The following is a 10723-nucleotide window of genomic DNA, read 5'->3' on the forward strand; positions in this document are numbered from 1 at the left end:
GGTGCAGTTCCGATGGAAATAAGAAATTCACGAGCCGCTTTGCAGATTTGACTAGCGAAAAGAATGACCGTATCGTTGAACCCGGTCACACCCGGACGATTAAAATCGTTAACTCTTTTACACGTCGGAGCTCGATTTGGTACGCGCGAACGCGGCTACGTCAAACCGCTTCCTCCTTAACACTTTGACTGCCACGTTGGCCATTGGTAACCGGAACGTCTGAACTTCTTACAATTGCAAAAATTGTATGAGAATTGACGGTTAGGGCATTTTGAGTATAACCGATAAATTAGAAGACACTTTGAAATAAAAAGTGCACCATTGAACAATTGAACATTTTTATTAGAACATCAATAAAAAAAAAAAAAAAATGAGAACGAATCTTGCATCTAACGGTGCACTGTGTTTACATCCATATCTTTGAGGGATAATCTACGAATATTATTATAAACACAGCTTAAAAAATAATCGTAAATGCTGCTTTATTATAATCATGTAATTAAAGTTACAAGTGTGCACATACCTTACTATTACACAGGGTGGTTGGTAACTGGTGGTACAGGCGGAAAGGGGGTGATTCTACGCGAAGAAAGAAGTCGAAAATATAGAATAACAATTTTTCGTTCGAGGCTTTGTTTTCGAGAAAATCCACTTTGAATCTTCGCTCGGTACGCGTGAGGAACGTTATAACGGATCTCACTTGACTAGATCGTTGTCTCGATGGAAAAATTAAAAAAAATTTTTATTCTATATTTTCGACTTCTTTTTTCCCGTAGAATCACCCCCTTTCCGCTTGTACCTCCAGTTACCACCCTGTATATAGCATGAGCAAATACCGTTTACTAATATCTTCTACACGTTTCAACAATATATTCTGCACGTTTTGCTTACGACGAAATAACAAATGCGAATGGCTTGTTGAAATAAACAAAGTCTTGTCATAATATGTCGCTATCAACTGTTAGTAAAGCGCCACGGTGGTCAGCCGTGACCGCCGATAAAATAAACGGTCCATTGAGGAAGAATGTTGTCTTATATCGTGAATTTGTTATTATTTTGCCATTATATGCTTTGAATAATAAAAATACTGCCGTGGCGTCCTCAACGAAACGTGTGATTTTGGTGTGACAGTCAAAGTGTTAATTCGTTAACTTTCCATCGCGAGACCATTCGAGCGATTAGCAACGTTCGTATTAGCAACGTGCACCGGCTTCTCATCGACCGTTAAGATTACCATCGATCAAACGCTGAAGTTTCCGAAGGTGAACACGCTAAGTTATCTCCGCTTCGCTTTAAGAATCAACGTTCCATGAGATCTCATTTGGATGCAAGATATTAACTTTCAAGATAAGTATGTTCTCGAGGGAGGAAAATTACGAGTTCCATCGTTTCCGAACGTTCTTTCTCGCAGCAATCGATATCGATCGTACGTTAATCTCTATAGAGATGTTCTATCTTAGGAAAAATTGAAAGGAATCGAACAATCATTAGGAAATTAAAAAGTGCACAAGAATTACTATCCTCTAAGAAGCTTTGAGCAATTAGCGAATATTTATCTTCTCTCTCCTATATCTTGCAACGAATTTTACCTTTTCTATTACGTTTCTTATTTGCTTGCGTACATGCTCGAAATGATTCGACGAGTCGAATACAGATTTTTCACAGACTTCTCGGTGTTTCTTATCCGATTCACCGCCAGTGTTTTACGCGATCAAAGGACCATTGAAAGCCAACACGTAACACCTGACCGATCGTTCCATGAGCCCGACTAGTTGTTTTCCTGCGGATTTAGCTCGACTATCGCACCCGGCGTAGGATTAACGAATGTTCTAACATTTAGAAATAGAAGTATCGGTGCTGAAGACGCACGTTTCGTACAAAAATCGCATACAAATAGCAGCAAACAATTACCGTACTATTTGAATATTCCATATTTTTGGATCCGACGTATACACGTACAAATAAATTGCACTGCCTAGAACGATATATCTTTTCACCAATATTATCGATCGCTCGTATACGCGCATGATATTCGACCATAATATACAGGGTGGTTGATAACTGGTGGTACGAGCGGAAAGGGGGTGATTCTAGGCGAAAAAAGAAGTCGAAAATACAGAATAAAAATTTTTTTTTTTAATTCTTTTTTTTTAATTTTTCCATCGAGACAACGATCTACAGTGAGATCCGTTATAACGAGACGCGATAAAGTGCACGCGTACCGAGCGAAAATTCAAAGTGGATTTTCTCGAAAACAAAGCCTCGAACGAAAAATTGTTATTCTATATTTTCGACTTCTTTTTTCGCGTAGAATCACCCCCTTTCCGCTTGTACCACCAATTACCAACCACCCTGCATATTAATAGAAAACATAACGCGGAATGCGACGAGTATGAAAGTTATGCGAATAAGAAAGATCGTGTAAATCCGTTAAACTAAAACTAACGACAAACAAGTTTCTGATCTTTTTCCAAGAGAGCTGCGCGTCAAGCATCACGCGGTGCAGCAATGTCGGTAGCGCGTTGACAAAGCGACGCTCGGGAAATCGCGTAAATGTAAACGATATTTTTACGGGCTGCAGCATCTCCGCTGCGTGCAATGCCAAGAATAAATATTAGCCGGTCAGGCATGTAAGCGCGTCACTCGCCTGACCTAGTTTAATCCACACGATCATCCTTCTGTGCTAATTAAGTAGACACGTCCGCTTTATTAGTAGCCACTCTGACTCTACGATGCTTGATAACGAACACCATCGTTTATTCGTAAAAATATTTTTGACTCATGTGCGATAACCGCGCGCGAATCCTGCCAAGACGTACAAACTAATGGCAAATTGATAATCCCAGCGGTGTTCGACTCGATTCGCGATAAATTTGAACGATTTGTCGAGAGACATCGGCGAGTAACGTATTTCGCTATTTGTTTTATAACAAGTACGATGAATATTTATGCATTTATAGGATATTTGAAAATTGCACACGATTCTGATACGAGAAGATACGTGAAATATCCAAGTTACGGTGCTTAAATCGTGCAGTAGCTGCTATTGGCAACTAAGTGGTTGCGAAATTTTGTCATTAGGTGGTAAGTGCAGGATTTTCTCATTCTTCGCGTCTCCAACGTATGTTAATCACATTTTACATACTACGATTAACGTAATGTTAATCGTAGAAACCCTCTCACCTTTGCTTAACTTCGATGCTTAAATTCATCTGTTTGAAAATATAATTGGAAAAGTAGAAATTCGATAGAAGGTTGCTCTATCTATTGGATTGGCAACTAAGTGGAAGATACGTGAAATATCCAAGGTACGGTGCTTAAATCGTGTACTAGCTGCTATTGGGTTGGCTACTAAGTGGTTGCGGATTTTGTCATTAGGTGGTAATGACAAAATCCGCAATCACTTAGTTGCCAACCCAATAATTCAGGGGCCACGGATTAGGTGGTAATGACAAAATCCGCAACCACTTAGTTGCCAAACCAATAGATAGAACAACCTTCTATCGAACTTCTATTTTTCCAATTATATTTTCAAACAAACAACGACTAACATACGTTAATCGTAGTATGTAAAATGCAATTAACATACGCTGGAAACGCGAAGAATAAGAAAATCTTGCATTCACAGCGAAACGACGAAAGACGCAACGTATTATCGTGGAATGCTTGAAAGAGATACGGACGTTTTAATTTATAGAATGCAGAACGTTAGAGAAAACTTGCGATGTTTCAGGAGTTTGCTGTAGTCGTGGAACCGTTCGACAAACTTACGCGAGATGCAAACTCGCGCGTAGTTTGCCCGTCTGTCGATCGACGCTATCCGCCTAATCAAAAATAGGCGGTGATTTATTAATAATTCGTTAGTCGACTAACCGACAGCGTCGTACTAAAAATAACATCCTATCGAACGCTTCTTGTACGTGAACCGGCGTTAAGCCTCGTTCTCACGTAAACCGTGCAAGACGTTGAAGAAACAGATGTCACGAACGAAGGAGAATCGAAGCGTCGTTCGTACTTTATTCGATGCTAGGGAAATAAATGCGAGTCACGAGACGACAACGATAACGAATTTGTCGATCGATGGCACGATCGAAGATAATTACGACGCTCGAGTTCTAATCGAAGCGGATGGAAAGAGAATTCCCGGTTAGATTCCTCCTATAAATACAACGGAACAGACGCAAAGTATCTAGGTCAAGATGAACGAATTATGTTTACGCGTGCTTACGCTTCGCCGAGTTTCGTCCGATTATCGTTGCTAAATTTGCTGTTTCGATAATCGTTGAAACGTTATTCCATGTACACCACAAGATAAGTTTCCGATCGAGTTGAAACGGCAAATCTGTATCTTACTGAGCGAATCACTGACAGCGCATGGAACACCACCTTAAACTAAAATTTAAAAAGCTAAAAAGCTTGAAAGAAGTAGAAACGAAAGAGGGAAAAATACTAGGACTAATTAGAGAAGCTCGATGATCCGCTAACGAAGATATTAATGTTAATTTCCTAGATGTTAATACTATCATCGGCGAAGTAGCGAAACAGAAAAATTGAACCGACGATCGGTCTAATACGATGGTAACTGACTGCCACACACACGCCCGTCGATCACAGACACGAAAGAAAACATTCGATAGGTTATGTTAGATAACGATCATATAAGCTGGATAATGTAGTATTACGAACAATTTACAAACGTAAGTCTTAATGTACGGTCCACCAACAAACTTTTATCGTGTATTTTAATATTGCATTGGAGTGTGAGCATTAGCTGCCTGAGAATGTGTGAGAACAGGAGGAACGAGCGAGTGAGAATGTATTAATGTGTTCCAAATATACAAATGGTTTCTAATGTGGAGTAAGCGAGATATAGCTGTAGATGGAGATAAAATAAAATAAAACAAAAAAGATATACGTTTTCTTGAAACAGGCATACCGTAAGCCGTTAAAAAGACAACCATGCTTATCGATACGATTACGATACACGTACTCGCAACAAGTTTGTCGTAATTTTAATTTGAATGAGCACGCTGGTCAGAATCGATCGAATGGTAATAACGAGTCTCACGATCACCAAAGGAAGTCCAACGAAGCAAGTTGACCCTAAATTCATCATACAGGGGTCAGAATAAAGAAACGAGCGAGTAATAATGAGTCACGTAGTAATAAACGTATGCTTTCTATTAATAAGAATGTTTTATTCAGTTGACTAATGGAATGTGTAATTTGTCGTGTTTTACTTATTATTTTTTCTTCACATAAAATATATACATTTAGAATAGTTGTAAACAAACTGTTATATAAAATTCTAAATATAAAAATAAGAAATTTTTTCTGTCGAGAAAGAAACGAGATGAATATTTTTCACTGTTAAGTTTGAAATATGTTTTTAGGTTCAAGGTCAACACGCTCTACCTCCGAGTATTTTCTAACTAAGTCTAACTTAGAAGACAAAGCATCGACCATGCTTAGCTAATTCACCAATGTAACTAGATGATTTGATAAAAATACGGAAATATTTGAAAACGATAGTAATAACTATAATAATGAACATTACAAAAAAGTGTTTAAAGATGATAATCATGTAGGAAATTAACAAGTTGGCAATATCGCGTTAAATCCAAATCAAGTATTATCTATTCTCAACTTAAAAAGAAAAAAACGAACGTTAGATAAAACGTATTATTCGGAATAGATAAGCGTAATTTGTTATTACGTGTGATGAGTGTTGCACATCAAAAACTACATGCCCAACTTCCGATCAAACTTCAACCGTGTTAAGAAGAAGAAATAAATTATGAATATCTCAAACGGTGACCTCTATCGTCGAATCCTATGTGGGTAATGGAACGAATTTAGCCAATTAAAGACTGTTTTATCGACGGAGTAAATCCTGGGGCAATGACCTCGATGTTGAGGAGCGCTTGACCTATATACCAAGTACCATACTAATGTATCCAGCATGCGTACACGTGTATAACTCGTGTTCTATTATTCGTTATCACAATCATATAATTAACTATTTCATACCTCGTAATATTTTCTCTACTATTTTTATCGTTTTCAAAGTCGGAATGAATAACACATTATATACGTCATAAAAACAAATAACAGAAAAACATTGACATTTTGATAAGCGTTGTACAAAATAGAATGTGAAGGTCATTTCGTAATTCCTAGTTGTAAAGTGTCATTCAACCATATTTCATTCATTATAAATAGCAGTGTAAATGCGTGTGTAACGCTAAATACAATAATCGAACGTTATCGATCAAACTTTAACTAATTTAGGACTCGAACAAAAGATGAAATACGTATTCACGGCCATTGCCAGAGCAGTCGCTTTAAATAGCTAACCAACGGCAAACGTTTTAACTTAGGTCAATAGTATGTGATTGATCACATTGTTTACGTATGAGAAACGCTGGGTGGTGCTACTGAAAATACAAAGTTCGATTCGATTCTTATCTGATTATCTAAAACTTTTGAATTTCACGATGTTTTTCAATGATATCGTTCTTATTCAATCCGAGCCTTGAGAACAATGAAATACGATCATATTAATATGTATTTGAAAGGAATTAGAATAACCGTAGTTTATGTTGTTTAAGAGCAGTTAAAGGGAAAGGTCGAACAAGGGCATATCTCAAGGAGTCAATGTCCTGTTGATGACAACAGGGTACACACCCGATTCAGGTCGTAAACGGATCAGTATTAAGGGATAATAACATCAAGGGAATTTTACAACACAGTATACAAATAACGTAATAAATTTGTTAATGATCGTATTCATAAATAGTATAATGATAACTGTAGAAATAACGTTCTAACGTTTTTAAGGGTGATTTTCTGTATTACGTACCTGCCACCTCGAGGGCACTGCCAATTATACGTCTCGTGTGACGACAATCCAACACCGAAAATCCGATTCAGCCGCGAGGGGCTGTTATTTTCGTCACAAAACACTGCACATGTTATCACTACGCATTGTACACTATCATTACAATGTTGTCTTTCCTATTTGCTCAAGAAATCGTCACAAACAAACGTAGTTTACACAAATTCACCTTCGTACTCGGCGCAATGCCGCCATATTTCCTGTTGTTCCGACTTTTCAGATACTATAGCTCCATGAACTATAGGGCAGTATAAGATAGGCATACTTAAAGCATGTTTTAAACATTGATCGTTGCTGCGCTTTTACGTGGCCAAATGTACGAAGCAGCATAGGAAATATTTTTTTCAGGTCGATATTTCAGTATATGAAACGCAAAATGCCATAAGATGTCGTGTCTATTCCGTCCTTCGGTCTTTCGTCGATACTCGTGAACCATGCGATACAAATTTATATAGTGTGATAAATCTGTTTATGACAAGTCTATGGTAACAGCATATATTATGTACATATCCAGTAGACTGTGACCGTGATTTAAATTCAAAGCAGTCTTTGAGAAACTTCAAAGTCAATTAATTCACCACGGTTATCCATTGTTATCAAAAAATAATCAATTTACAGATTTATGTAATGCACAAATTACCGATCTTCAGAAAAACATCATTAAGTTCAATAATTATTGCTTTATATGCAGCATCATTATTTTGAAACTTTTCCATCATACACACTAATAATGTTCTATCTTGCGTTAATTTTTTAACAGAATATTCTACATCAATAACATCAGTTCTATTTCTTAACTTAACCAATTTCCAATTTCATCAGTATAATTATTTATTTTTTTCTGTTTTGCACTCATTTTTAAATCTAGAGCTTCCTAAAAGTAAGATAAAACAACAACAAAATTGATTATTATTTAATTAAAATATTACAAACAAAAATCTTAATTCGTTATACTTTTATTAACAGCAAAATTTATTACTTTTGATAACGGTGGATAAACGTGATGGATCAACTGACTTATTAATACTCACATCCATTGTTTTACGGCGAACAAACCAAAGTAATTAATTATTATTGTCTTTAACAAATTCTTGATTAAAATTTATGTAGCACATTATGTTATAAATGAATATATTCTCCTCAGGAGTTAAACGATTCTGAGTAGTGAAATTTATTCCTTATTAATACAAATATAGTACATAGTATTTTATTTATTTATAGGGGGGTTTAAACAGTCACATTTCCTAAGATAAATAAAAATTTAGGCTCAACTTTAACTCCGTCCCTTAAAGTGAAATTTACCTTTTATTTCTAATACAAAATAGTAGCGTGTAATATACAAAATGTATTATATTATTTGGTATTATATACCATCGCTATCGATAGCTATCGATGGTCGATGTGTCCATCTGTCGGAAGCTATCGATAATGCCGACTATCGATATTTCACTATACCAGCAGACATAGACACTCTAGACAGTAGTAGACATCGTGCATTATTAAAGATGTATATAATGGTATAGGCTATGAAATGTCTTTAAGACATATACATCAATTTAAAGATATTCTCAGAAATTAAATAAATAGGACATAACAGGTATGATATATATCTGAAAAGATAAACCTTCTTTAATTTAATAAACCTTTTTTTAAATCTTCTTTAATTTATCACATATGTGTAATGTATTTCTTTTTTTTTAACTATCTAATTTTGCTTATAGGTTCAATTATACAATTATCAATTTATATTATCTATGTACAAATTCAATATATAGGAATGCAAGAAATAGAGACTTCCAGTGATGTATCTGTTGAACTAGAGTTCTCACCTGACATAAAACCATACTGTGAAGTAAAAATTACATCTTCTGACAGATTATTATGCTTCACGTCAAGTGAAACCAATCATGATGCCTCAAGTTCTAAGTCTTATTCAATTTTTTCCAATGAAAGTGACAGCAATAAAGGCGATATTAATGATAATATCAATTCACAAGATCAAGTATGGATAAATCCAGTTGGAAATCAACCTGATATCAAGCCCTTTGTGGGTGTACCTGGATTAAAATCATTTAAATGCAATCCAAACAAAGAAGAATATTTTTACTTATCGCTAGTTACTGAAGCAATATTTCAAGAAATAGCACACCAAACTAATTTATATGCAGCACAAGTATTATCACAGAAACGATCAAGTCGTTTGAACCAATGGGTTCCCACTACCAAAAATGAAATAAAGAGACTGTTTGGTCTTCTCATCTGGATGGATTTAGTAAAACTACCTCAGTTACACTTATACTGGTCCAAGGATTCTATATATACACAAAGTTTCCCACAATCTATAATGTCACAAAGTCGCTTTGAATTACTTTTACAAATGTTGCATTTTACAAATAATGAAAATGCAAATTTATTAAATGATCGACTTTATAAAATCAGTCCAATTATTGATACATTAAATAGAAATTTCACGAAATACTATGATCCACCTGAAACTCTTTATATCGATGAATTTGTAATACCATTTCATAGCCGTATTAAACAATTGATAAAACAAAGAAAATATAAATATGGTATCAAGATATTTAAATTATGTTTCAATCCAGGATACACTTATAACTTTCAAATATATTGCAGTAAAAAGTCAGACCAAGAAACAGCGAATCCTACAAATGCTGTTATTTCACTTTGTCAAAATATATTTTATAAGGGACATACTGTATGTACTAATCGTTGGTACACGAGTATAGACTTGGCTCAAGAATTAATCACTAAAACTACACATTTAGTAGGAATGGTCCAACGAAATTGTCGTGGAATTTCTAAAGAAGTTGTCACAAAGAAATTAAAAAAAGGAGAAATATTTGCAAAGGAAAATAGCATTGGTATAACGTTGATAAAATGGAGAGATAAACGTGATGTCTTGTTATTGTCTACTAAACATTCTGCAGAAACAGTTACTCTTAAAAGAAGAAGATCTAATTATATTAAACCTAAAATTTTGTTTGATTATAATGAAGGCAAGCCTCCAAGTGATATTTCTGATCAAATGACAATATGTTGTATTTCATCACACAAGAATGTAAAATGGTATAAAAAATTAGCATTTGAACTTTTATTAAATACAGCTGTTATAAATGCTTGGGTAATGCATAACAGTGTAAAAAATAATCCTATTTCATTAATAGAGTTCAAAAAACGATTAGTCATTTATCTATCACATTGTCAGGATGAGAGGTTTCAAAATTTATCTCGTGAAATTGTAACCATTAAGAAACGTCATGAAATTAAAAAGAGAGAAGGTAAATTGGTATCAGTAAGAAAACGTTGCATTTCTTGCTATAAAGAAAACGTTAAAACCTTTGGTACCGAGCTAGCACGAAATAAGACAAAACGAGTAGCAACATTTTGTGCTGATTGCCCTAATGAGCCTCATTTATGTTTGACATGTTTTAATAAAGAACATCGTAACACACCATTTTAACCATAAACTACATGTATCAAAATATTGGATTTGTTCTATAATGTTCCACTTGTTTTATAAATACATCATTTTTCATCAATCCTATTGTAAGATACGTTTTCTATTTATATTTTATGTATATATGTATAAGAAAACCTTACTTAGTACAAAATCGCGTGAAAGCTATGCAACCTGGAGCACATTATTTATTAATTTTATATTTATTTTTTATTTGCATTATAATTTTAGAGATAACATTTAATGTTTAGTTTCGAATTTGTTTTTTATTATATTTTGTTATGTAAAAAATTTGTTATCTAACAATTATGTACAAAATAGTTGAATTAAATTTCATTAGTAAT

The 10723-nt window shown here is 34.7% G+C and overlaps 2 protein-coding genes across 2 annotated transcripts in view; one reads left to right on the forward strand and one right to left on the reverse strand.

Moving 5' to 3' along the window:
* LOC100747843 (circadian locomoter output cycles protein kaput) overlaps positions 1 to 7119 on the reverse strand; it is a 95829-nt gene extending 88710 nt beyond the window's left edge. The window contains exon 1 of the mRNA XM_024366089.2: positions 6863 to 7119. The gene's annotated coding sequence lies outside the window, so the exon portion shown is untranslated. The remainder of the gene's footprint in view (positions 1 to 6862) is intronic.
* A 1218-nt stretch (positions 7120 to 8337) lies between these two features.
* Positions 8338 to 10461, forward strand: LOC100748402 (piggyBac transposable element-derived protein 4-like). Its single transcript, XM_003487670.4, has 2 exons — positions 8338 to 8495; positions 8620 to 10461. Exon 2 carries the CDS (start codon positions 8676 to 8678, stop codon positions 10380 to 10382), a length of 1707 nt encoding a protein of 568 aa, XP_003487718.1. The 5' UTR covers positions 8338 to 8495; positions 8620 to 8675; the 3' UTR covers positions 10383 to 10461.
* Positions 10462 to 10723: the final 262 nt, after the last annotated feature.

Source organism: Bombus impatiens, unplaced genomic scaffold (genome assembly GCF_000188095.3).
Source record: "Bombus impatiens unplaced genomic scaffold, BIMP_2.2 scf_0197, whole genome shotgun sequence".
In the NCBI taxonomy this organism is placed as follows: Eukaryota; Metazoa; Arthropoda; class Insecta; order Hymenoptera; family Apidae; genus Bombus; species Bombus impatiens.